General features: G+C 46.1%; 2 protein-coding genes across 2 annotated transcripts in view; both read right to left on the bottom strand.

Moving 5' to 3' along the window:
* LOC310664458 (uncharacterized protein) overlaps positions 1-27,846 on the bottom strand; it is a 541,032-nt gene that overhangs the window by 228,673 nt on the left and 284,513 nt on the right. The gene's annotated exons all lie outside the window — the stretch shown is intronic.
* FLII (FLII actin remodeling protein) overlaps positions 1-27,846 on the bottom strand; it is a 57,068-nt gene that overhangs the window by 11,299 nt on the left and 17,923 nt on the right. Inside the window, exons 7-23 of the mRNA XM_083413338.1 lie at positions 26,910-27,013; positions 25,579-25,754; positions 24,245-24,402; positions 22,139-22,223; positions 20,360-20,507; positions 18,757-18,890; positions 16,774-16,986; positions 14,351-14,530; positions 12,809-12,891; positions 11,182-11,256; positions 8,004-8,087; positions 6,367-6,538; positions 4,439-4,543; positions 3,647-3,838; positions 2,770-2,958; positions 842-981; positions 108-369 (exon numbers count right to left, since the gene is read on the bottom strand). Coding sequence (XP_083269464.1) covers positions 108-369; positions 842-981; positions 2,770-2,958; positions 3,647-3,838; positions 4,439-4,543; positions 6,367-6,538; positions 8,004-8,087; positions 11,182-11,256; positions 12,809-12,891; positions 14,351-14,530; positions 16,774-16,986; positions 18,757-18,890; positions 20,360-20,507; positions 22,139-22,223; positions 24,245-24,402; positions 25,579-25,754; positions 26,910-27,013 — 2,500 coding nt within the window. The remainder of the gene's footprint in view (positions 1-107; positions 370-841; positions 982-2,769; positions 2,959-3,646; positions 3,839-4,438; positions 4,544-6,366; positions 6,539-8,003; positions 8,088-11,181; positions 11,257-12,808; positions 12,892-14,350; positions 14,531-16,773; positions 16,987-18,756; positions 18,891-20,359; positions 20,508-22,138; positions 22,224-24,244; positions 24,403-25,578; positions 25,755-26,909; positions 27,014-27,846) is intronic.

Raw genomic sequence — 27,846 nt, 5'->3', positions numbered from 1 at the left:
AGCACATGAGCCGCTGACTCAATACTGCCGTCTCCACAGGGACATAACCGTTCTCCCAGTGGAATTTTTTTTAAAATAGACCCTCAGGTACCACCGAAATTGCTCACCTCCAGTTTCCCAGGGAAAAGGTTCTCAAATTTCTTCTGGAGGCTGAAAGTGAACGTGAGCCAGCCCATGTTGGAGGCCTCCCTGCCTTGCCAAAAATAAACAACGCACTGGAAATCTTCCTCGGGCTGCTTCTCCTCTTCTTCTTCCTCCTCCTCCTCCTCCTCTTCCTCCTCCTCTCCCTCGGCAGCCCCTTCGGGTCTCTTCTTCTTCTTCTTCTTCTCCTCCTCCTCTTGCTCCTCGCTCTCCACGGGGACCCAGTACCTTTGAAGGCGCAAAGCACAGTGAATCGCTCAGCGATGGAGGCAGCTTGCTCCCTCCTCCCGAGGAAGCTTCCGCGCGGATCGCAAGGCCCATTTGCACCGCAGGGCTCAAAGGCGGAGCCAAGCAGGACCGGCGAGGGGTGTGGCTTAACGAGAAGGGGTGTGGCCAAGGGGGCGTGGCTTGGGGAGAGCCTCGAGGGCCAGGTTGAGAGGTGTGGAGGGCCCAGGCGGACCCATGGCCTGGTTCAGTCTAAGTCAGCTCCGTAGGCTTGTTTTCCAGACTCAACGGAAACACTCTCATTTGGTCCAAATCCTGCAGTGCTCGGGGTTGGACTAGATGACCTCTGGGGGGGCCCTTCCAACTCTACAAATTCCATGATTCTGCATTGGATCGGACTGGACAGAGAAGGGAAATAAAGAGGGAGGCAATGCCTGCGGAGGTGGGTGGGTGAGGGACAACAAGGGCTGTTTACCGGCACAGGAAGACGTAGCAATCCTGGGTGTGGAAATGCCCAAATTCTTCCTCGGGTAGGCGGGCGAACTTCTTGCCTTCCAGGACAAAGCCCTCCATGCCATCCAGGTCTTCGTTCCATTCCTCCATGAGCTGCTCCGCCTGCCCCCCAAGAAAGAAAGAGTTAAGTTGCAGTGGGGCTGAAGGCAGAACTAAGAGGAAGACTGAACGTAGCAGTGAGGAGGTGTCACTTACCGTATTTTTCGCTCCATAAGACGCACTTATTTCCTCCTAAAAAGTAAGGGGATGTGTCTGTGCGTCTTATGGAGTGAATGCCTATGGACAGTGGCGGGATCCCGCTGCATTCGCGAGCAGAGGATCCACTGCTCCCCTTCCCTCCCTCCTCCGTGGCTCGCTTTAAAGCAGCAAAGCGGAAGAGGAGCCGCTTACACGAGAGGAGGCTGCTGGGGTTCCTGTGTCACTCGTCACTCCTTGAGTGCATACGCTAAAAAAATATACCGCTCCTGTCCCTCTCACTCTGATATACAGGTAGTTTATTACTAAAATGGTTTAGTACAGTGGTACCTCGGGTTACATACGCTTCAGGTTACAGACTCCGCTAACGCAGAAGTATTACCTCAGGTTAAGAACTTTGCTTCAGGATAAGAACAGAAATCATGCTCCGGTGGCACGGCAGCAGCAGGAGGCCTCATTAGCTAAAGTGGTGCTTCAGGTTAAGAACAGTTTCAGGTTAAGTACGGACCTCCGGAACGAATTAAGTACTTAACCCGAGGTACCACTGTACAACATTTGATTCAGAATGTTTTTGCCCGTTTTCCTCCTTTAAAAACTAGGTGCGTCTTATGGGCAGGTGCGTCTTATGGAGTGAAAAATACGGCTAATAATAATAATAATAATAATAATAATAATAGACTACCCTTCATCTGAAGATCTCAGGGTGGTTCACAGCATAAAAATACTGTGAGAAAGCAGTCTCCTGGACTGCTGATATATTTCTCTGCTGTAAATAAACGCTTCTTAGATTAGAAAGAAGCTGTGTACGTGGTGTTTTTCTGCATGGGTGAGATTCCTCAACACAGGCTCCTCCGCTGATCGCTATACAGTGGTGCCTCGCAAGACGAAAAGAATCCGTTCCGTGAGTCTCTTCGTCTAGCGGTTTTTTCGTCTTGCGAAGCAAGCCCATTAGCGGATTAGCGCTATTAGCGGCTATTAAAGGCTTAAGGGATTAGAGGATTAGCTGCTAAAAGGCTATTAGCAGCTTAGTGCCTTAGAAAAAGGGGGTGGGGAGCGGGGAAAAAAACCCCAGGAATCGCAAGACATTTTCGTCTTGCGAAGCAAGCCCATAGCAAATTCGTTTTGCGAAGCACCACCAAAACGGAAAACCCTTTCGTCTAGCGGGTTTTCCGTCTTGCGAGGCATTCATCTTGCGGGGCACCACTGTACTCTGCTAGACGCCGGGAGAAGAACTGAGTCGCAGCGGAGGTGTGCCGGACGTTAAATATCACAAATACAAGATGAAACCCCCAAATTCCTAATAAAAACAAGAGCAAAACAAACCCATAACCTCCCCTCTCCAAAATGGGGGGAAAGGAGGCTTTGAGACCCACAGACAGGGCTGAACGATGGGGCTGGAGATGCTCCTTCAGGTACACAGGACCGAGGCCTTTTAGGGCTTTTAAGGTCTGCACCAACGCTTTGAATTTTACAGACCTCAGGGGGTGTATAGGGGCTCACTGGAGGAGCCTTAAAATTACAGAAATCCACGTAGGAATTTTCTCCTTGGTTTGAATACAAAGAGTTTGGGGTCGGACGACGACCGGGGCAGGAAGCAGCAGGGCAGATTTGAGACCCACTCACGCCTCCGCTTCACGCGAGGCGAATCTGCAGAGGAGAATCTCGGCCCAGCCACCCGCTCCGTCCGAGACCTACCTCGCTTAGCGGCATGGGGGGCTGGCGCGGCAGGAAGAGGGCTGTCAGGTCAGCCTTCATCTGGTCCTTCTTCTCGGAGTCTTTCTGAACTTTTCCTGAAAGGCCGTCCGCCTGCTTGACCGACTCCGCGTTGCGGGTGTAATCCACCTTCAGCACATCATCCCAGTTCTTGAATTTGGACTTGAAGACCTGGGGGGTGGGGGGCAAAAAAGGACAGACATCACCAAAGAATTGATGCTTTTGAATTCTGGTGCTGGAGGAGACTCTTGAGAGTCCCATGGACTGCATGAAGATCAAACCTCTCCATTCTGAAGGAAATCAGCCCTGAGTGCTCACTGGAAGGACAGATCCTGAAGCTGAGGCTCCAGTACTTTGGCCACCTCTTGAGAAGAGAAGACTCCCTGGAAAAGACCCTGATGCTGGGAAAGATGGAGGGCACAAGGAGAAGGGGACGACAGAGGACGAGATGGTTGGACAGTGTTCTCGAAGCTACCAGTGTGAGTTTGACCAAACTGCGGGAGGCAGTGGAAGACAGGAGTGCCTGGCATGTGCTGGTCCAGGGGGTCACGAAGAGTCGGACACGACTAAACAACCAAACAACAACAAATGTGGGTTTTTAAAAAATGAATACACTGGTACCTCAGGTTACAGACGCCTCGGGTTACGCGTTTTCAGGTTATGGACACACCGAAACCCAGAAGTACCGGAACGGGCTACTTCCGGGTTTCAGCAATTGTGCTTTGCGCATGTGCAGAAGCGCTGAGTCGAGTCACGCGCATACACAGACGCGGGCTGCGGGTTGCGAACGTGCCTCCCGCACAGATCACGTTCTCAACCCGAGGTTCCACTGTAAATAAATACCCGTCCACCCACCTACCTGGCACTCAGTGCCCTCCAGGTTGCGGGTCACCATGGCATGTTTCGGGCGATGCAGCATGCTGCAGAGCTCCTGGCCCAACTTGAGGGCAGCGGCGCGCACCAGGCGAGGAGACTTCCGGCCAATCCAGATGAAAACGTCAGACCAGCAGTCCAGGATGTAGACCGACTTGGTGTCCAGAAGACTTTGAAGCTGAGGAAGGGGAGACAAGAATGAAGGGTTTCAATTCACCCTGCTCGGCTGCCAAAATCAGTTTCGGCGGCTCCTCAAGGCCTGGTGCCAGAGTTGCCCAAAGGGCCCGTCGGAACAGCAGTTATTTGGAAATGTGCTGCCCCCATTTCAAAGCAGCTGTGTAAGCTGAGGGCCTTCTCAGTAGTGGTGCCCGCCCTAATAAATGCCCTCCCATAGATGTCTAAGACATAAGCAACTATGGCTGAATCTACACAGATACAAAAAACGATGTGAAAACCGTTTTTTTAAATAAAGTTGTAAAGTATACATGGAATTTGCCATTAGCTCATCAGCACCATCTAGTGCCACATTTGTATAATGCACTTAGGTAAAGGTAAAGGACCCCTGACAGTTAAGTCCAGTCACAGACGACTCTGGGGTTGCGGCGCTCATCTCGCTTTATAGGCCGAGGGAGCCAGCGTTTGTCTCCAGACAGTTTTTCCGGGTCATGTGGCCAGCATGACTAATCCACTTCTGGCAAAACCAGAGCAGCGCACGGAAACACCGTTTACCTTCTTATGGAGCGAAAAATACGGCATATATAAACACAGAGTGGCGTACCAGTCTCATTTCTGGCAGCAGATCCACTTTGGGCCTCTTCTTGTGTTCCACAGAAAGCTTGTAGTTGATCTGGGGCAGCTCCAGGTAACCCAAACCTAAACCGACCTGTGGGAGAACAGGAGAAGGAAGGAGAAAAGGGGAAATGGGTGTTAGCAGGGTGAAGGGAGCAATCAAAGGCCCACCTGGCAAGCCTTTTCCTGCTCCCGGGTCTCTTCTGCCCCATCCTTTTAAAGCAGAGTCATACCGCTTTATATAGCCCGGGCTTCCCGCAAAGGATCCTGGGAACTGTATTTGTTAAGGGTGTTGAGAGCTGTTATAAGTATTTGGGTGTGACCAGCCTAGAATTGATTTAAATCAAATCGATTTAAATCACTACAGTGGTGCCTCGCAAGACGAAAAGAATCCGTTCCGGGAGTCTTTTTTCTTGCGGTTTTTTCGTCTTGCGAAGCAAGCCCATTGACGGAGTAGCGCTATTGGCTAAAAAAGGGCTAAAAACGGCTTTTTTAGGGGGGGGGGATTAGCGGTTTTGCTGCTAAAATGCTTTTAGCAGCTTAGCGATTCAGAATAAGGGGTTTTTGGAGCAAAAAATTTTTCGTCATTTTTCATCTTGCGAAGCAAGCCCATAGGGAAATTCATCTTGCGAAGTGCCTCTGCAGATGGAAAACCCTTTCGTCTTGCGGGTTTTCCGTCTTGCGAGGCATTCGTCTTGCGGGGCACCACTGTAGTCAGTAAGACTTTATTTAAATCGTTTTTTCTTTACAGAAAGACTCATTCTTGCTGCTATAATCTTAATATTTGCAACCACATGAAGGCTTCATTTCTGGAATAGTAAATTTTCAGAGTAGTTTTTACAGTCATATCAAAAATTACTGATTTGGTTATACAGTGGTACCTCAGGATGCGAATGGGATCTGTTCCAGAGCCCTGTTCGCATCCTGAACAGAACGTAAGACGCAACGGTGTGTCTGCGGGTCGCGTTTTGCCCCTTCCGCGCATAACGTCATTTTGAGTGTCTGCACATGCGCGAGCGGCGAAACCCGGAAGTAACGCGCTCCGTTACTTCTGGGTTGCTGTGGAGCGCAACCCAAAAGCGCTCAACCTGAAGCACATTCAACCCGAGGTATGACTGTACTATTAGAAATACAGAGACAGATAACTATGAAATTATTGTCAGGTTTTTAATAAGTTAACTGTTTATATTTGGACAACTTTTCTGCTGTATTTTACTGGAAGGAGAAAAATAATCATTTAAGCGTTTTATTTAACTAAAACAATAACATTATAGCATATGTATCCATGTTTGCTAACTGATGCGGTTAAACAATTAAAAACAAAAAACTGAGACTGAGCTTTAACACACGTGAAAAACTGAAAACAAATCCTTATTTCCTGATCAATAGCCTTTAGAGTCTGGACCATAATGTAACTTAAATAGAAAACTATACAGTGGTGCCTCGCAAGACGAAAAGAATCCGTTCCGTGAGTCTCTTCGTCTAGCGGTTTTTTCGTCTTGTGAAGCAAGCCCATTAGCGGATTAGCGCTATTAGCGGTTTAGCGGCTATAAAAGGCTTAAGGGATTAGCGGATTAGCTGCTAAAAGGCTATTAGCAGCTTAGTGCCTTAGAAAAAGGGGGTGGGGAGCGGAAAAAAACCCCCCAGGAATCGCAAGACATTTTCGTCTTGCGAAGCAAGCCCATAGCAAATTCGTCCTGCGAAGCACATTGAAAAACGGAAAACCCTTTCGTGTAGCGGGTTTTCCGTCTTGCGAGGCATTCGTCTTGCGGGGCACCACTGTATTTACAAAGATTCTTCCTCCAAAAGCATTTTATTTTAAAAATCTAAATGAAAAATAAAATCCAATTTAAATAAAACAAAAATACGGAAAAAAAATCATTGATTTTTATCCACCCTGGGTGTGGATAAACTCACCTTGTAGAGTTTAGGTCTGGGAGGCTTGAAGTCATCTGGGACGTTGGGCTTGATCTCATCCGGCTGCCCCCCCAGGACCTCCCAAAACTCGGGCGCCTCCTGCGTCTGACTGACGGTCAGGATCTCTGCCTTCCCCTTCCTCTCGTTCTTATTGATCTTCTCTGCGAAAAGCCTGGGGGGGGGGGGGGAGAACGGAGCGGAAGACTGATTCAGGGAAGGACAAAACAGAGCTCAGAGGAGCAGATCGCCTGCTCTGCATTGTAACAAGGGTTCAGCTCCAATTAGTGTCCGGTTTTTCATTTACTTAATACATTTCCACCCCTTCCCTCCCAAAAGAGTCCAGGGTGTCAAACGACGAAGCAGCAAAACAGTACATCTGAACCACCAAATGCTTCAAAACACCTGGAATCAAAATTTAAAAACAGATGCTTATCCGCACAGGTAATAATAACCTCAAGGTGGCCAGGATATGAAAATGGCAAATAACCAGTTTCCAGGAAGCACAATTCATGGCAAGCAAATCAGGAGTGAAAATCCATGTATTATTTGTCTATGAAGCCCTTAAACACCTTGGGGGCAGTTTGCATGCGAGATGACATTAACCCATGACATGCCCACTTGACTGCTGGAATGGCTGCAGGTGCTGCATAAATCTATTTGTAAGAAATCAATCTTATATGCGCTCTTTGTGGGGCTACCTTTGAAGGTGACCTGGAAACTGCAACTAATCCAGAATGCGGCAGCTAGACTGGTGACTGGGAGTAGCCACCAAGACCATATAACACCAGTCTTGAAAGACCTACATTGGCTCCCAGTACATTTCCAAGCACAATTCAAAGTGTTGGTGCTGACCTTTAAAGCCCTAAATGGCCTCGGCCCAGTATATCTGAAGGAGCATCTCCACCCCCATCGTTCAGCCCAACTGAGGTCCAGCTCCGAGGGCCTTCTGGCAGTTCCCTCACTGTGAGAAGTTACAGGGAACCAGGCACAGGGCCTTCTCGGTAGTGGCACCCACCCTGTGGAACGCCCTCCCATCAGATGTCAAGGAAATAAACAACTATCTGACTTTTAGAAGACATCTGAAGGCAGCCCTGTTTAGGGAAGTTTTTAATGTTTGATGTTTTGTCGTATTTTAAATATTCTCTTGGAAGCTGCCCAGAGTGGCTGGGGAAACCCATCCAGATGGGCAGGGTATAAGTAATAAATTTATTTTTATTTTTATTACGGTGTGGCAGCATCTCCACTTTGGAACTTCCTGCCTATTGATATCCGGCAGGCATCTTCACTGTACACATTTTGGCACCTGCTAAAAACCCTTTTTTAAAGGCAAGTTGACCCAGACGTCTGGAATGCTGGTATGTGTTTTAATCTGTTTTTAGTTTACTGCTGGTTTTAATTTCTTGAATGTTTTAAAGTGTTGTAAGTCGTCTTGATTTTTCTTGTTTTCATTTGCAAAGTGCCTTGAGTTTTTATTGCTACAAAGAAATGGTGTACAAATTTTAGGAAGTAAAGGATAAATGAAATAAACAAAAAATGATAATGGTACCAGCAGTTCAAATAAAGTTTACCACAGACAACACCCAAAGACCCAAAGCTACTGACATCAACCACAACCCTCTCCTTGCTTGGGGAGTTACCTGGCTTTTGTGGTGCCACTCAGAGTGGCCTGGCTCCCCCTCCAGATGTAGATCTCGAGGCCGTGGTCCAACAGGAAGACGAACCTTGAAAAAAAAAGTCCCAGGAAAGAGGCAAGTTGGAGATAAAGAAAGAAAAAGACCCTAAAGACAAGGTCATCAGAGTCTTTTTATACACAACAGCGGCTGCAAGAGTACTTGTGGCCAAAAATTGGAAGAGTGAGGAGACTCCCTCAATGCCAGAGTGGCAAATCAAATTCTACAAATACACTGAACTAGCCAAGATGACAGCGTCAATTAGAATGCAATCAAAACAAGAATTAAGAAAGGAAGCGTGTTGAAGAATATATTGTACAATATTACTTCAGTGGAAATCTCTGGATAAGTACTGACTGAGTTCATTAAGCTAAGATGCAATGATTATGAACAGAAGATTGATTAATGTGATGAATAAATAACGAACACAATGATAGGGTTTTAACGTAGTGAGAAGGACGTCTTGCACGTGGGTGAGGAAAGTCATATGGGTATTTGGGTAAATGGTGAACAGGGTATAGGGTTAGATGTTGGGAATCCGTATATTTAATATAACATATGTTATGTACAGTGCTGAAATTGTACGGTAAGTAACGTGCAATATGAATTTAATAAATAAATAAAGGATTAAAAAAGAAAAAAGGAAAAGACAGAAGGGGCCCTTTTCCCCAAATAGCTAGAAGCTGCTGCAGCTCTCACTCAAAATCAGTGATGGGGGTTTCCTCTAAACCCCCCCCCCCAGGTTTTATGGAACTACAACTCCCAGCATCCTCCAAGCCAGTGGTTCCCAACCTTTCTTTGGCCATGCCCCCCCTAAGCATCTCTAAAATCCTGATGCCTCCCCGCCTCCAATGACATATAATTCTTACTATTCAAAAAGTGAACTCCTATTCACATGGAGGAACCCTAAAAGGCCATTCACTGTTAATAACTCATTCTCGAATTGCCACCCTTAAAAATCAAATTGCCCCCCTGTGGGGGGGGGGTGCCCTCGTTGGGAACCATGGCTCCAACCCATAGAGTTTAAGAAAAAAGGCTTCTTATAAATCATATCCCCCCCCATTGCAGGATTTCAAAACACATTCCTTCCAGGAAATAAAATGAAATAGTTATCAATTTGTGCAAGAGGCACTAAATATGTCATGTATCGTTGGCATCCGTCTGTCTCAAGAGACAATGGAGTCTGCCTCTGGGGGTGAAGTCAAATCCCTGCATTAGCAGCATCAAAGTGACCTCCCTGGGGCGCAAACAGTGCCAGATTTACGCATCAGCTAAACAAGCTATAGCTTAGGGCCCCCAAAAAAATTTAAAGGAAAAAAACAACTGGATGTAATTTCCAAAATATAAGATAAAAAGCAAATAAAATAAAACCTACAAACAGCAATAGTGTTTTGTGTTTTGTAGGCTCCTATTTGTTATGTGCAAATGGCTTTAGATACCTATTGGGTCCATAAATTACCATACAGTATATATTTAACACAAAAAACAGCGACAATTTGTTGTTGACAAAGGACAGCTAGACATAGAAAGGGCCCCATTAGCTTCAGTAGCTTAGGGCCTCATCAAACCTAAATCCGGCCCTGGGCGCAAGCCTGGGCAGTGCCCATGGAGGTCCTGGGCTGCCCAGACGACAAGGCCGCCCTCTCGGCCTCACAGATGAGGTCCACAGGAAAGCAGAGCAAAATGTTTGGCACCAGCTTGGCTGCAGGACTTGTTGGAATCATAGAATTGGAAGAGACCACAAGGGCCATCGAGTCCAACCCCCTGCCAAGCAGGAAACACCATCAGAGCACTCCTGACATATGGTTGTCAAGCCTCTGCTTAAAGACCTCCAAAGAAGGAGACTCCACCACACTCCTTGGCAGCAAATTCCACTGTCGAACAGCTCTTACTGAAGGAAGCGAACAAGACACCACCCAGCTGTCTTAGGGACTCCAGATTCATCTAGGGTTTATTCCCGAGCCTTTTCTTCACCTGAAGATATCCCACAAGGCAGTGGAGGTTCGGGATCAGAGTTTTCCTTCTCCTAGGTGGGCTCCCTTCCCAGGTGGGTGAGCCCCATCGGCCCCTCACTTCCCTCTACAGCACATGAAGAAACTGCCTTCTTGGCCATTGGACCCCCTCTTGATCTCATCTGCTCAATCCACCAGCGTCTATCTTCACTTGGGGAGGAAGTCTCTAACTCACTGAGGGTTTGAGACCCATCGGCTACCCTCACCTGGCTTAGCCGGCCAGTCGAAGCCATTCCCAGGGTGTGGCTGCTGTCACATGCTGACAGCTTCTAGGAGCCACAGGTGGGAACTGAAAATCATCTCACACTTTCCATATTTCTGATGCTGCTGTTGAGAGATGCCCTTCCACATTATCACAAGATGTGGATGAAATAAAGTCTTCCCGGGTGGCGTAAAAGGTCTGTGGTCCTTCTTTGCCTTGCAGGAGCAGGCTATATTGTGCCATTTCCCCATCTGAGAGTGCAACAGTCCTAACATCCCTAAGCCAAGCAGGGATTGTCTAAATTTTCCAAGGATTTCCATCTCTGAACTCCAGATTGCTGCGCGACAATCAATAAAGAACAAACCAATTCCTTGCATTTAATATTATGGTTTACTCCCTCAAATATGGATAGCAAACAGTAATGCGGAGTTAAAGTTCTCTCGTTCTTTAAAATAAATTCTCGGTGGACCTTAGAAAATACCGTATTTTTTGCTCCCTAAGACTCACTTTTCCCTCCTAAAAAGTAAGGGGAAATGTGTGCGCGTCTTATGGAGCGAAGGCAGGCTGCGCAGCTATCCCAGAAGCCAGAACAGCAAGAGGGATTGCTGCTTTCACTGCACAGCGATCCCTCTTGCTGTTCTGGCTTCTGGGATTCAGAATATTTTTCTTGTTTTCCTCCTCCAAAAACTAGGTGCGTCTTGTGGTCTGGTGCGTCTTATAGAGCGAAAAATACAGTAACTCCTTAATCCAATCCAAGAATGCCTTTGCAAGTACAATTCCACCAATGTAATGAATTGATTGAGGACTTCCTAAGAGACAGATGATCTAGAACGCCAACTCAGCCATACCTAATACTTTAGGATTAGTTTCCCCCAAAATTGCTGATTTTAGAGGATCCCGTTTCCAAAAGAGAATCACCCTAAATATTTACCGAGGGTCCAGTGATGCTGCCTTCAGAGGTACCGGTTCCAACTTTATGTTCTTCTTTCCATAAACGCGATAAAGCCTACATTTAAATTGGGGGGCGAAAATGTTAGATGTCAAGGGGAAACTTAAATCCACCAATGGGTCTGTTGGCCAAAGGGTCTTGGAAGTTTTGCAATTCATGAAGTTTTCCCTACTTCCTTAAAATAAGAGGACATTCAAAAGGGCCAGGACGGAAGAGGAAATGGATTGACACTAGATAGAGAGAGGCTGCTCTAGGGCAAAAAAACTTGGCGGTTTGGAGGCCTCCGTCATATAATTTTTACACTAGAAAGATCTAGGCAGAGAAGGCTGGTTTATCAGGGCACTGCCCCACCAAGGAGAATTGTAAGCTAAACAGTTACCCCCAAATTCAAAACAATTTCAAAGTCACAAATCTTTCCTGCATCCCACATTATTTATTATCCTGCCGTCAGAACTTGAGACATTCCTGCCAATCTCCTGTTCTCTGACCAAATCAGTTTTTCGTACTGTTGAATTAACCCCAATCCAAAATTACTGCTATGGCCCAGATGTTCCCTTCCATCTTTCTCTAGGCAGAATAATCAAATGAAAAATTAGAAATTTACTGGTGTTAGTCCCCCGCAATTAAGAAACAGAGGGGAACAAGGAGAACAGCCAGGAGTCATAAGTAGGAGCACCTTAAAAATAAATAAATCTGGATCCCCTAAATTAAAAGGGAGTCTTTGAAGAGGCAGCAGATTGAGGCTCACTCAGAAGAGGCAACCTTCTGTGGCAGTCAGGTGGGATTGCTATGAGGAATTATGAAAAATGAAGCAAGACATTGTGTCAGCGATGAAAGCATTGCTTTGACTGGGCTTGGGTCATTTGACATGAGTTCTGATTCAATCCCACAAGCCTCTGCACCTCTGCCATTTTCTCTCTGCCTGACAGTCACATATAGAGCATTTTACACAGACCATTTGTTCACCAGGCATCCTGGTCCATAAAGATAGGAGGTAGCTTTGATGTAGCTTTTGTTAATCTTTAGGCCAGGAAGAAAGTTCACATGGAAGTGGTAAATGCCTATCTTTCTCTTTCCTGTTTACTGCCTGTTTATGACCTTCCGGGGTTTGCTAAATGCATTCCTCCTTGATTCCTGTTTTATTTACCCTAAAATATGTATGCATGCTCAAGTAGTTCTTTGTAGTTAAGAGGCTTCCTCTGATCTGGTTTTGTCCCCACGTGGGGTTTTTTGAAATGCTCAGAGGAAATCTGATTGGTTCTTACAAACTGTGTAAAAAGTACTTTTGTGAATAAAACGACCTGGGTCAGGGGGTGGTGAGATTCGAACTTCCTCCCAGAGTCTTGCTGGCGAAGCCTCGTGTCTATTTTATTAATCAGGGTCCAGTCCTTTCCTTTGCCTTCAGAACGCAACACCTTTGACCTGAAAGTTGCACCCAGTAATCCCAAATACTCTAGGGCTAGCAGAAAAGGGACTCTGTATGGGCTCAGAAGCACCCTCTCTTCACACAAAAGCAAAATGAGATTTGGGTGTTGTGCCCTGGATAGAAATCTTTTTTAAAAAGAAGTAGTACCAGGTCTCAAAAGGGGACATTATCATCATTTCTTACCTGGTGACGTAGTGTGTGTCTTCCACTGTATAGAAGCCACTGGCCGTCCCACCTTCAATGTAGGAGATCTCGTGATCAAAGACCTGCCAACAGCCACAAAAGTTATTTTTTCAACATCATCACCCTCCATTTGGATGAGATACCAAAAGAAGATGAAAAACTATTTCTGTATGCAACAACAGCGGTCAGAGTTTTGATAGCTCAAGGATGGAAACATCAAGATCTGCCGACTATCGAGGAATTACACAAAACAAATGAAATACTGTGAAAATCCCTGAAACAAGAAGTAATCGACTAGAAATATTATCTTACAGAAATAAACTAAATAATAAAAATCAAAAAGTTTAAGGAAAAAATTAGAAAAACCTAGAATTGAACAATGCCTTAATGGGATGCCGGCTACAAACCTCGTATCACTGAACTATTCAGTTTCCTCAGAAGGAAACAGAGAAATCATAAACCTTAAATGACCAAATTCAAAGAAAGGGGATAAAACTCCCAAAAATTCTGAAGTATTATAATTCTAGCTCGGCCTAGGTGAAGCAAAGCGCAGTAATAAAGGATTGAGGACTCAAAGGTACAGTTTCTAAAACTGAGTTTACAAAAAAGGTTTGAAAAACTAAATGGCAAATTTTAGACGCAGCCCAACTTGAAGAAAGAAAGCCAAGCACAGTAATAAAGAGTTGAGGGCTCAGCTGTGAAAAATTTTTGTATTGAGGAATGGCAAAGATGTTAGAGTACGCAGAATTAGCCAGGCTGGCGGGACGAATTCGTGAGCAGGACAACCAGACGTTCCAAAAAGACTTGAAGAAATTTGTAACTTACCTTGAGAAACACTGATAACATATAAGCACACTGGCAGGTTTGAGATAAACCTTAAAACTTATAATTGTTGAAGCATTCTATATGAGATTATAGAAAGAACTATGTATAGATATGAACAGTATGCTGATATAATTCAATGTGTAAATATTATAGTGTGGAAACAAGAAAACCAGAAGAGGGGTAGAGGGAAGTGGTAATCCTGAGAGCTTTAGGCTAGTCATGTTGTAAGTAAAGGTAAAGGTACCCCTGACCATTAGGTCCAGTCGTGGCCGACTCTGGGGTTGCGGCGCTCCTCTCGCTTTACTGGCCGAGGGAGCCGGCGTACAGCTTCCGGGTCATGTGGCCAGCATGACTAAGCCGCTTCTGGCGAACCAGAGCAGCGCACGGAAACACTGTTTACCTTCCCGCCGGAGCGGTACCTATTTATCTACTTGTACTTTGAGGTGCTTTCGAACTGCTACGTTGGCAGGAGCTGGGACTGAGCAATGGGAGCTCACCCCGTTGCGGGGATTCGAACCGCCGACCTTCTGATCGGCAAGTCCTAGGCTCTGTGGTTTAACCCACAGTGCCACCCGCATCCCTACTCATGTTGTAAGAATGTATAAATATATAATATGAAAAATCAATAAAAACAATTGCAAAAAAATGTATTTTTTAAAAAAGCCGAAAGGGGAAAGATAGATATAGCCAACAACCTGCAGAGAGGAAAGAGCTTACCTGGCTGAACTCATCGCTCTCGTCTCCCATCTCCTCCCGGATGCTGCGGCATTCGGCGCCCAGATAGTTGCGCAGGTTGACTGCATGGATAGCAGAGCAGGCTTTCTTGTCAAGCGTGGCTTCCTGCCCAATCCAGTAGTAGATCTCCCAGTTCAATGATCCGTTATCGTCTAGGAAAGTCTGGGGAGAAGCAATGTATGCAGCTGGACCAATGGGCAAGCTCAAAAACTAACCTTCCCTGCCCTCAAGGTCACTCTGGGTTAGGGACCTGCGTATGGTGGCATCAAACCAGGCACAGTTCAACTTTTGTCTACTCCTGTGGCAAGGCCAAGGCACCTGTGGACCTCCAGATGTTGTCGGACTCAAACTCCCATCAGCCCCATCCAGCAAGGCCAAAGGTACAGGATTATGGGAGCTGTATGTTTCTGAGCACAATTCAAAGTGTTGGTGCTGACCTTTAAAGCCCTAAACGGCCTTAGTCCAGTATACCTGAAGGAGCATCTCCACCGCCATCATTCTGCCCAGACACTGAGGTCCAGCACTGAGGGCCTTCAGGCGGTTCCCTCCCTGCGAGAAGCCAAGTTACAGGGGACCAGGCAGAGGGCCTTCTCGGTGGTGGCGCCCGCCCTGTGGAACGCCCTCCCATCAGATGTCAAGGAAATAAACAACTATCTGACTTTTAGAAGACATCTGAAGGCAGCCCTGTTCAGGGAAGTTTTTAATGACTGATGTTTTAACATATTTTTAATCTTTGGTTGGAAGCCGCCCAGAGTGGCTGGGGAAACCCAGCCAGATCGGTGAGGTAGAAATAACAAATTATTATATATTATTATTATTATGTAGTCCTGACAACATCTGAAAGGTCACAGGTTCCTTATCCTTGAGAGATCATGGCCACCTTCATAATACACGCTTAAAACACTAGAATGCCACTTTAAACAGCCATTGCTTCCCCCAGTGAATGCTGGGAGCCTTAGTTAAGTGTGCTGAGAGTCGTTAAGAGACTCCTAATATGAGGGCACCCCCTAACAACTCTCAGCCCCCTTAGCAAACTACAGTTCCCAGGTTTAGGGGAACCCGTGAGAGTTTAAGGCTCAGGACTGCAATACTTCACGGTCTGCCTCTTTCCCATATGAACAGACCTGGACCCTGCGATCATCTTCCGAGGACCTTCTGAGGACTGGAGGGCAGCAACATGAGAAAAGGGCCTTTTCTGTGGTGGCTCCTTGTTTGTGGAACGCTCTTCCCTGGGAGAGTTTGGCTGGCCCCTTCGTTACTTATCTTGAGGTGCCATGCAAAAATATTCTTCTTCTCCCACACTAATTAAACAATCTATAGCCTTTTAAACTGTGCTGGGGTGTTATTGTTTATTACTTATTAAAACATTTTTGTATTTTCATATTGCAAACCGCCCTGTGATCTTTGGATGGAGGGCAACGTAGAAATCTAGTAATAATAATAGTAACGAAAGAAGAATGGCAAGCAAAGCTGATGGAATACGCTGAAATGGCGAAGTTGACTGAATAATCAGAGATAAGGACAATAGAGACTGTAAAAAAGAATGGGAATAGTTTAGGATGTATTTACAGAAGCATTGTAAAGAAGTCGATTCATGGATGAAAGGATATAAGATTTTTGACATGAATAAGAATTGTATAGCCAGGGATGAAGAACTTCAAAGTGTTAAGATCAGAAGGCGGAAATTATGGAAACAATGAGAAGAGGCAGGAACGAAGATTTGGAGATATGCTTCAGAGGTCCAGACTATGGGGAGCCCGGAAAAATTAATAATTACAATTTGGACTATAATTGGTCGTTTGTTTGTTTGTTTTTAGTTTATTATTTTTAATTGGATTATGATTTGGATATGTTGATTGGCTGTTTTAATTGGAAAATCAACAAAAATGATTTTTTTAAAAAAAAAGTAAAGCAGGCGACTCACTAGCAGGGCTTGAGTAAACACTTACAATTAAGAAAATGAGTATAAACGGTTAAAAGGTAATAACTGGGCAAATAACAAAACGTAAGATGTAATTTGGATATATGGTATGCTATAAAGATAAGAAGAATATAACAATATTTAATTATAAAAATTATAAAGTTAAGGTAGAGCAAAATAGGAGAAGCAAATATTTAAAGAATCAGAAGAGGAAGTTGGGGGAAGTCAGGGGAGGGCAGTGGGGAGACTGGGGTTTATATATTCCTTTTGTGATAATGTTTTTTGTGTTAAATATAAAATTGCAAAAATAAAATAAAATAAAATAAAATAAAATAAAATAAAATAATAATAATAATAATAGTAAGGTGGCATCCTAGCGTATCCTAGTTTGGTGTGAGTGAGGCCCATGAAGCGACGGACAAGCAAGTCTCCTACCTCGCAGGGGTGGTTGTGAGGATAAAAACAAGATGTCTGCCCCCCTCACCTTCAGGACAATGTAGCAGTCGGCCTCGTAGAACTTCCCGTGAAAGGTCTCGTCCACCATAGTGGGCACAAAGTTCTCAATCTGCCAGACGGTGACGCCAGGGAGCTGCCCCACGTCCTCCGTAAAGAACTCAGAGTAGTTCAGCTGCGGCTTCTCCAAACTCTGATCCCAGCGGCGGGTTTTCAGGTCCGTGTACTTTGGGTCTCCGTTCTCCTAGCGCGGAAAGAAAAGGGAGGGAGGGAGAGAGTTAGTAAAGGATCCTAACGGCAGTAAGAACAAAGAATAAGGGATCCTGGTAGATGAAAAGAAGGGGAAACTAGTGTGCGTTCAGACATGGGGATTATTGCATTGCATTTTCCTGATTATAATGCGACTGCTTCTTCAACCGGATTCTAACATTTCTTTGACGATGCAATACCTATTGCTTTATGGGATGGTGGCTTTTTATATACTGCCATCCCGTGCTGAACTTATTTTTTTTTTAAAATAGTTTTTATTAAGATTTTACATTTTTTAACATCTAAGTATCATGACATATCAGGGACGCAGGTGGCGCTGTGGGTTAAACCACAGAGCCTAGGACTTGCCGATCAGAAGGTCGGCAGTTCGAATCCCTGTGACGGGGTGAGCTCCTGTTCCTCGGTCCCTGCTCCTGCCAGCCTAGCAGTTCAAAAGCACGTCAAAGTGCAAGTAGATAAACAGGTACCGCTCCAGCGGGAAGGTAAACGGTGTTTCCGTGCACTGCTCTGGATCGCCAGAAGCGGCTTAGTCATGCTGGCCACATGACCCAGAAGCTGTACGCCAGCTCCCTTGGCCAATAAAGCGAGATGAGCGCCGCAACCCCAGAGTCGGTCACGACTGGACCTAATGGTCAGGGGTCCTTTTACCTTTACTATCATAACATATAACAAAAATACCATCCCCCAATTTTCCCCTCCTCTCCATGACTTCCCTCAGTTTCCTCTTCTGGTTTTTTGGCATATTATCTCCTCCAGCTTATTTGTTATTTCTTATTCTTTAATTTTTTTTAAAAAAAAAGTTATAATTCTTCTCTTTTCATTTTAACATCAACATTCTATTTCCTACATTTGTTTCGTTAATTGCAAGTGTTTAATCCAGGCATTGGCAAACTCGGCCCTCCAGATGTTTTGGACTACAACTCCCATCATCCCTAGCTAACAGGACCAGCGGTCAGGGATGATGGGAATTGTAGTCTCAAATCATCTGGAGGCCTGAGTTTGCCTAAGCTTGGTTTAATCAAACCCTGCAAGTGAGTCCATTTCTTTACATTGATTCTGTAAATATGACATGAATGGTTCCCCAGTCTTTCTTATAATCTCTATTGTACTTATCTTCCCATGCTGAACTTTAAACGGCCATCACAGCCTTTTGTGGAAGTGAGTTCCCCAGATTAAACCCAGAAATTCTTTATTTTATCTGTTCCGAATTTCTCAACGTTCAGCTTCACTGGACGCCCAAAACTTCTTGCGTTAAGAGAGAGGAAGAAAATACAGTGGTGCCTCGCAAGACGAAAAGAATCCGTTCCGGGAGTCTTTTCGTCTTGCGGTTTTTTCGTCTTGCGAAGCAAGCCCATTGACGGAGTAGCGCTATTAGCGCTATTGACATTTTAAGGCTTTTTAAGGCTTGGGGGATTAGCGGTTTTGCTGCTAAAATGCTTTTAGCAGCTTAGCGATTCAGAAAAAGGGGTTTTGGAGCGAAACCCCCCCCCCCCGAAAATTTTCGTCAATTTTCGTCTTGCGAAGCAAGCCCATAGGGAAATTCGTCCTGCGAAGCGCCTCTGCAGACGGAAAACCCTTTCGTCTTGCGGGTTTTCCGTCTTGCGAGGCATTCGTCTTGCGGGGCACCACTGTATTTCCTTCCTCCACGCCATGCAGAGCTTTATAAACGCCTCTTCCTTGCCTTTTCTCTAAGCTAAAGTGCTGCAACCTTGGAATCACCCTCCATCACTGTGTGTGTTCCTACCTCCATCTTCTTGTTCTTCTCTTGCGCCACGTCCGACATCCCCTTCAGCACCTGCTTTGCCTGATCATCCTGCGATGAGTCTTTGCGTCTGCGCAGGCGCATCTTTCGTGCCATGGTGTCCTTTGGGCTGCTCCCTAGGGATAGAAAGGGGTGGGGAGAAACAAATAATTTTAGGGGATGGAAGATAGCTTTGAAGCTCCCACAAGTATCGCTCTCCGAACACAATGTGTTCTCAGGAGATGTGTTTATCAGGTGAGCGTTCACAAAACAAGTCAATGATTCCCACTAATTCCTATGGGGAAATGTCTAATGTGTTCCTGATCACAGAAGTTTGGCCACAAAATGGTGTAAAAAAACCCAGGGAGAATTCTCTGAAACACTGCAGAAGGCAAACAAGGAAGGGAAAAGATGCTCTCTTCTTCATTCAGTCTGTCCCCTTTTCTCCCCTCTCCTGCTCTCCCCCCCCCGCCCCATGGTTTCCAGTGGACCAACATGACACAAAAAAGTAAAGATTGTTTAAGGCTGCTTATTTCTCTACAGTACTACACATAGGTCTGGCTATTTGGATCTCTGAATCTGAGGAGCGTATAAGTGAGGTCTGGCTACTGATCTCTCGTGTTTGGATAAGTGAATTTTTGAATAACAAGTGTTTGGATAGTGCACGTTGTGGATAGATATTCAACGCTCAACTTACACAGGGGTTATAACCCGGGGTAGTGCATAGAGACAAAATCGTGTATAGTCAAAACACACTTTCTCTGCACCTCTGAACACTCTCCCAGGTGAGTGCAATGGTGGGAGGGATTACTGACTCCCCACTCCCATGGAGGCCCCCCTTTTTTAAAGTTCAGCACTTTTTCTTCTGACAAGCACGTAAAGCTGAATTTGCACAACTTGAATGTGCTTAAGTTGTGAGTTGGAAACAAGAAGAAATTCCGACGAAAGAAGAATGGCAGACGGAATTAATGGACTATGCAGAATTGGACAAAATGACAGGAAGGATTCGAAACCTGCGGGACCAGAGATTTACAGAAGATTGGAAGAAGTATATGAATTATTTGAAGAGCAACTATGATCAACAAGTTACGCTAGTAGGACTACAAGAAGTTTTGTAAGGAGAAATATACGAAGTGTTACAAAGTAGAAAAAGATAAGAGATATTGGTTATGAGTTTGAAATGTAATAGGGAAGATAAGAAATGCATACCAAGAGATTAGATTGGAAAATTTCCAGACAGGATTGATGGAAGTAAAACAAAATGAATAAGATGTAAAAGTATGTTTAATTACTGTTGAAAATTATATGTTAAAAAACTAATAAAAAATTATATATATATAAAAAGTTGTGAGTTGACTGTATATTTTAAAACTTCTGAGTCTTTTAAACTTTTTTAAAAAAGTCTCCCAACTGGTAACAAGCCTGCTGAAATTAACGGACCTAAAGTAAATTGCTCAGGTCTTATTAATTTCAGTGGGTCTATACTCTGCGTGGTTTTAACACTGGACGCAATTCACTGCTAGCAAACAAGGCAGTTTATCATTTGCCAGGAAGGCTGGGGGCGGGGAAATCGCAAGAGCAGGATAACCCGCAGTACCAAACTCACCTGCCCCGGCAGCTGCTACGGTGGCAGGGGAGGCTCCCGCCAGTCGCAGCTGGTTCTGCAGGGAGAAGTCGATGTTGTACCACTCAGAGGTCCTGTCCACAGGCTTGGGGGGCATAACCAGGTTGGGGTTCTCACGGACATCGAGGATCTGCAAGAAGGAAGGGGCGATGGAATCACAGAGCCAGAAGGAGAGTTGGGGGGAAAGGCTATTCAAGTCAAAGGCAGGTATGGGAACGAGAAACACAGGAACTCATCCACATCCTGCTAGGGACCACAGTCATGGCTTCCCCCAAAGGATTCTGGGAAACGTTTGTTAAGGGTGCTGAGTGTTGACCCCTCAAAGAGCGACGGATCTCAGAGTGATTAATCAGCCAATCCCTCTTCCCAGAGAGCATTGGGAATTGTAACTGTGAGGAGTTAAATCATCTTCATATGGGATTTTGGCTTCTCACTTTTGGCCCATCAGGGGCCAAGTGGAGTCCCACAGCATGAAAGATGATGATGATGATAATTTCATAGAATAGAATCATATAATCATAGAGTTGGAAGAGACCACAAGGGCCATTGAGTCCAACCCCCTGCCAAGCAGGAAACACCATCAGAGCCCTCCTGACATATGGTTGTCAAGCCTCTGCTTAAAGACCTCCAAAGAAGGAGACTCCACCACACTCCTTGGCAGCAAATTCCACTGTTGAACAGCTCTTACTGTCAGGAAGTTCTTCCTAATGTTTAGGTGGAATCTTCTTTCTTGTAGTTTGGATCCATTGCTCCGTGTCCGCTTCTCTGGAGCAGCAGAAAACAACCTTTCTCCCTCCTCTATGTGACATCCTTTTATATATTTGAGCATGGCTATCCTATCACCCCTTAACCTCCTCTTCTCCAGGCTAAACATGCCCAGCTCCCTTAGCCGTTCCTCATAAGGCATCGTTTCCAGGCCTTTGACCATTTTGGTTGCCCTCCTCTGGACACGTTCCAGTTTGTCAGTGTCCTTCTTGAACTGTGGTGCCCAGAACTGGACACAGTACTCCAGGTGAGGTCTGACCAGAGCAGAATACAGTGGCACTATTACTTCCCTTGATCTAGATGCTATACTCCTATTGATGCACCCCAGAATTGCATTGGCTTTTTTAGCTGCCGCGTCACACTGTTGGCTCATGTCAAGTTTGTGGTCAATAATTTATTTATACCCTGCCCATCTGGATGGGTTTCCCAGCCACTCTGGGTGGCTCCCTACAGAATACAGTCATACCTTGGGTTACAGATGCTTCAGGTTGCGCTTTTTCGGGTTACAGACCCGCCAAAACCCGGAAGTACTAGAACGGGTTACTTCCGGGTTTTGGCGGTCGTGCTTTGCGCATGCGCAGAAGCGCCAAATCGCAACCCAAGCATGTGCAGGCGCGCCGCTGCGGGTTCCGAACGTGCATCCTCCACAGATCATGTTTGCGACCCGAGCGTCCACTGTATTAAAAACTTCCCTAAACAGAGCTGTCTTCAGATGTCTTCTAAAAGTCAGATAGTTGTTTGTTTCCTTGACATCTGACAGGAGGGCGTTCCACAGGGCAGGTGCCACTACCGAGAAGGCCTTCTGTCTGCTTCCCTTTAACCTTACTTCTCGCAGGGAGGGAACCAGCAGAAGGCCCTTGCCGTTGGACCTCAGGGTCTGGGCTGAATGATGGGGGTGGAGACGCTCCTTCAGGTAAGATGTTGATCCCCTTTTCTTACGAGCCCCCCATCCCAACACCCAGGCCCTTCTGTCAGCAACGACCCCCCTGGCCTCACCTCAATGTCTGTCAGAAAGTGCACAGCCTCGGGTAAAGTGACCAAGCGGTTCTTGTTCAAAACCAACTTCCTGAGCTTGACACACCTGTGGAGAGAAAAAGAGATGCTTACTGTCTCCCTTTGAACCAGATAAGTCAAATGGGGAAGGGCCGTAGTTCAGTGGTAGAGCATCGGCCTTGCATGCAGACGGTTGCGGGTTCGAATCCCCAGGTAGGCCCAGGAGGGAGCCCTACTCAAAACCGAACATGGCAATAATTCTGGCATCTGGCAAATAACATAAAGGCAGCCGGTCAGAATCAGGCCAATGGGACCATGTTCTCACAGGGGCCAAGCAAGCAGGATTGAGCATGAGATTCCTCTCCCCCTGTGTGGTTTCTGACAACTGGTACCCAGAAGAATTGATGCCTTTAATTATGGAGGCAGAGCTTAGCCATTGCGGCTCGTAGCCATCGATAGCGTTCTCCTCCATGAATGCCCGATCCTCTTTTAAAGCCATCCACGTCGGCAGCCATCACCGCCTCCAGTGGCAGTGAGTTCCATAGTTTAACTCTGCACTATGTGAAGGAGGATGTTCTGGTCTGGATGGACATCCATTGGACGTCCACAAGCCCTAGTATTACGGGGGCGAAAAGGTCTCTCCATCCACTCTCCAATGCCATGCATAATTGTACAAAGGCCAATCATGTCAGCTCTTTGATGTCTTGACCCTAAACTATCTTCCCTCCGGGGAGCTCAAGGTAGTGTATGTTGTTCTCCCACCCTTCCCTCCACTAACAACAGCCCTGTGAGGTAGGCTAGGCCCCGAGAGTGTGTGTTAACTGGCCGAACGTCACCCAGCAAGGATCATCACCAAGGGGGGGGGGACTTCAACCCTGGTCTTTGAGGCCTGAGGTCCAACACTCTAAGCATTACCCCACCACTGGCTCTCATAGAATCATAGAGTTGGAAGAGACCACAAGGGCCATCGAGTCCAACCCCCTGCCAAGCAGGAAACACCATCAGAGCACTCCTGACATATGGTTGTCAAGCCTCTGCTTAAAGACCTCCAAAGAAGGAGACTCCACCACACTCCTTGGCAGCAAATTCCACTGTCAAACAGCTCTTACTGTCAGGAAGTTCTTCCTAATGTTTAGGTGGAATCTTCTTTCTTGTAGTTTGGATCCATTGCTCCGTGTCCGCTTCTCTGGAGCAGCAGAAAACAACCTTTCTCCCTCCTCTATGTGACATCCTTTTATATATTTGAACGTGGCTATCCTATCACCCCTTAACCTCCTCTTCTCCAGGCTAAACATGCCCAGCTCCCTTAGTCGTTCCTCATAAGGCATCGTTTCCAGGCCTTTGACCATTTTGGTTGCCCTCCTCTGGACACGTTCCAGTTTGTCAGTGTCCTTCTTGAACTGTCAAACTGGAACGTGTCCAGAGGAGGGCAACCAAAATTCCAGGCTTTAAAACTGCTTAACCTTTTAAGCCTCTGAGACTCAAACAAAACTGCCCTTCCTATTTATCATAATTTATCAACTGTTATTTGCTGGGGGCGGGGGATCCAATGTAGCGGTCTTTCGCTTTTATTGCTCAGCTCCTTGAGAGAAGCATATGTTGAAGGCTGCACGACAGAAATTGAATAAAGGAAAATAAATATTAGAGGCTTGCCCCAAAATTGATGAATTACAAGCTTTGGGTTCATAGGTAGGTAGAAAGAGACATTACAGTGGTACCTCTACCTATGAACGCCGTTCGCACCCCAAAAAGTCTGTAAGTAGAGCACCACTCTTGCACATGCGCGAAGCCCGATAGAGTGCTTCTGAACATGTGTAAAGTGTGCAGATCGCTTCTGCACGTGCAGTGAACCTGGAAGTAAACACTTCCGGGTTTGCCACGTTCGTAATCTGAAAAGCCACAACATGAGGCAAACGTAACACAAGGCATGGCTGTAATTGTTTCCAAGGTAGCGGCAGAACAGTGCTGATTTACAGGAATCGTCTCAGCCTGGAAGCACATTGGCCAAAGGAACATAAAACCATGTCTGTGTGCACAGCCAACCATGCAGATAGTCCTCTGGGAGGAAATACTGTGCCTCAAGGCCACTTGGAGGAGGGCTTGGCATACCTGCAGAGGCTTTCTGGAATCAGTTCCAAGTTGTTGTTTGCAGCCATGAATTCCTCCAGGGAGACCAGCTTCCCAATCCCCGAAGGAATGCCATCAAAATCCAGCTTGTTGGAGTTCAGGTAGAGTTTCTTGAGCTTGGTCAGCTTACAGATGGCCGACTAGGGTGGAAACACATGCAAAGAGTCAAGCAGAGCAAGGGAGATTTGCTCATGAATTCATTTGTTGATTCATTCATTAACTCGCTCATTTTAAACACTGATTTTCTGCAAGGTTGGGCACTGAAAAGAGTTTGGTGCCCCCATATATATATATCTAATTCAAAATATAAACAGAAGCAAATCCCAAAATATAAGTTTATTTTTCAAAATGAAACAAAACCTATAGTAAGATGGAAAATAATGTTTATTTTCATTTATATTTGAAAAATGCTCTCTTACTTTTTCTAACTGCAAAATCTTAAATTAGATCCTCAAAACTAATCTTACGTCATGGGTAGGCAAACTAAGGCCCGGGGGCTGGATCCGGTCTAATCGCCTTCTAAATCCGGCCCGCGGACGGTCTGGGAATCACCGTGTTTTTACATGAGTAGAATGTGCCCTTTTATTTAAAATGCATCTCTGGGTTATCTGTGGGGCATAGGAATTCGCTCTCCCTGCCCCCAAATATAGTCCGGCCCCCCACAAGGTCTGAGGGACAGTGGGCCGGCCCCCCGCTGAAAAGGTTTGCTGACCCCTGTCCTACGTAATACACCTCCTGATATACCATATTTTTTGCTTTATAAGACGCACCAGACCACAAGACGCACCTAGTTTTTGGAGGAGGAAAACAAGAAAAAAAATATTCTGAATCCCAGAAGCCTGAACAGCGCTGCGCAGCGCTCCCTCTCGCTGTTCTGGCTTCTGGGATAGCCGTGCAGCCTGCATTTGCTCCATAAGACGCACACACATTTCCCCTTACTTTTTAGGAGGGGAAAAGTGCGTTTTATAGAGCAAAAAATACGGTAGTATATTTTTAAAACTGCTGCTATATCTGACTTGTCTGTTATACCCAATTGCAATTCACCGTATTCCTGTTGTGTTTTATGATTTTCCTGATATTGTAAGTGACCCGGAACTGGTCTGTGACTGATAATAATAAAATTCTAATTCTTCCTCGCAGTCTTCTCCCTCGTCTCCCTCTGACCACTCATCGTTGTCCTACCGCCACCGACCCCCCGGCTCTGAGCCTTCTTTCCGTGTGGGTCCCCAGCTGCTTCCTCCCACCATTCCTCTGCGGCCAACCAGTAGCACGGCAGAGCTGGTGTCCCAGTTACCTGGACAGGGAAGGCTACCTACCGGCAAGGAGGTAAGCTGGTTCCTGGACAGATTGAGGGTCTCCAGCTGGCACCACTGGTCAATGCAAAGGGAGAGCTCTCCAATTTGGTTGCTGCTGAGATTGAGGCGCCGTATGTTGGACAGGGTGTAGAGACACTCAGGGACGCGGGTCAGGTCATTACAGGAGAGGTCCACATCTGAGCGTAGGAGGAGGAGGAGGAGGAAAGAATGAAAGTGAGGCAGAGGCAGAGTTCAACAAGGGTGGGTTCTGGATGCAACCCATGTGGGCTACAGGGTCCCAGAGGAGCCTCCCCACAACCTGGTGCCCTCCAACAATTCTCTGCACCCATAACACAGTACAGCTCCCAGAATCCTTTGCAAGAGGCCAAGCCGGCTCAGAAAGTGATACCTAGTGCTTTAAATTGGTTCGGTGTGAATGTGGGCCCAGTCTATGAATTTAATTCAGGAGCCTATACGTTTCTTTAGGGGTGCAACCCTAGGCATGCCTACCAAAAACAATCCCATCAAGTAGTAAAAATAAATAAATAGATAGATAGATAGATAGATAGGTAGATAGTAGTAGTAGTAGTAGTACCCCGCCCATCTGAGCGGCTCGGCAACAGAATATTAAAAACATGATAAAGCATCAAACATTAAAAACTTCCCTAAACAGGGCTGCCTTCAGATGTCTTCTAAAAGTCAGATACAGTGGTGCCTCGCAAGACGAAAAGAATCCGTTCCGCGAGTCTCTTCGTCTTGCGGTTTTTTTCGTCTTGCGAAGCAAGCCCATTAGCAGCTTAGCGACTTAGCGCTATTAGCGGCTTAGCGGGCTTAGCGGATCAGCTGTTAAGCGGCTTAGCGGATCAGCTGATAAGCGGCTTAGCAGCTTGGGAAAAAGGGGGGGGGGAGGAAAAAACCCCCGCAGGAACTCGCAAGACATTTTCGTCTTGCGAAGCAAGCCCACAGGAAATTCGTTTTGCGAAGCACCTCCAAAACGGAAAACCCTTTCGTCTAGCGGGTTTTCCGTCTTGCGAGGCATTCGTCTTGCTGTAGTTGTTTATCTCCTTGACATCTGGTGGGAAGGCGTTTCACAGGGCGGGCGCCACCACTGAGAAGGCCCTCTGCCTGGTTCCCTGTAACCTCACTTCTCGCAGGGAGGGAACTGCCAGAAGGTCTTTGGAGGTAGACCTCAGTGTCTGGGCAGAACGATGGGGGTGGAGACGCTCCTTTGGGTAGTTCCATGAAACTTACTTCCAGGGAAACATGCAGAGACCTGCAGCCTCGGATTCTCCTTCGCAGGCCGCTCAATGCACGGAGCTGAGCCCATTCACACATTTCCTTGGGAATCATACCTGCGAGATTTGACAAGCCTTCTAAGCTTGTGGGAAGGTTGCTCTGGGTCCGTTGTGTGTTTCTGAGGTGGAGTGTCTGCAAGGCCACCATTGCTGGGAGTTGCCTTCAGTTGAAAGAGAGGGGAAAAGAGGACAATAACAAGATGAAACCCTGAAGGATTATCAGGTGTTCCCCATTCCTGCCTTAAAAAACTAAAATTTATTGTGGCATAAGCTTTTTGTGGACTAGGGGCCACTACCTTAAATGCAAGATGGGCCTGTCGTCTCCCACGTATCTAGGTGCAAATTGACAGGCATGCATTTTGCAAAAATAAAATAAAATAATCTTTTTTAGAGGAAGATATTCCTTTGAATTGTATACCTATTATATGGAAGCTGACAACCAGACAACAAAAATGGATCCCACAGCCAGTAGACTGGTATTGATGAACTGGAAGAACAAAAATATGATCCCCTTTAATCAATGGACTGAAGACAACACTTCCAACAGACTTTGTTTGGATAAATATATTGATATTTGGAGCGAGCATAAGTAGGTTACTAATATCATACACTGTACTTATTCGTGTATAAGACTAGATTTTTGTCCTAAAAAATCATGCTAAAAATTGGGGGTCTTCTTATACATGGGTAGTGCATAGGGTGGATGTTTTATTGGTCGCTGCCGTGGCAGTCAGTGGCTATTGTGCGTGTTATTGGTTGTTGCATCAAGAGTGGTGCTGATTTGCTGATGCTGCGGCAACTGGGCGGGCGATTTGCAGCTTCTGCCGGCGAGGGACAGAGGAGGGGCAGATGTGGTGTCATATCTATACAGTGGTACCTCGGGTTAAGTACTTAATTCGTTCCGGAGGTCCGTTCTTAACCTGAAGCGCCACTTTAGCTAATGGGGTCTCCTGCTGCAGCCGCGCCGCCGGAGCACGATTTCTGTTCTCATCCT

This window comes from Podarcis tiliguerta (genome assembly GCF_965153285.1).
Source record: "Podarcis tiliguerta genome assembly, chromosome: 14".
NCBI classification, from domain to species: Eukaryota; Metazoa; Chordata; class Lepidosauria; order Squamata; family Lacertidae; genus Podarcis; species Podarcis tiliguerta.
Note: the sequence above shows the minus strand (reverse complement) of the source record. Positions and strands in the feature narration are given on the sequence as shown.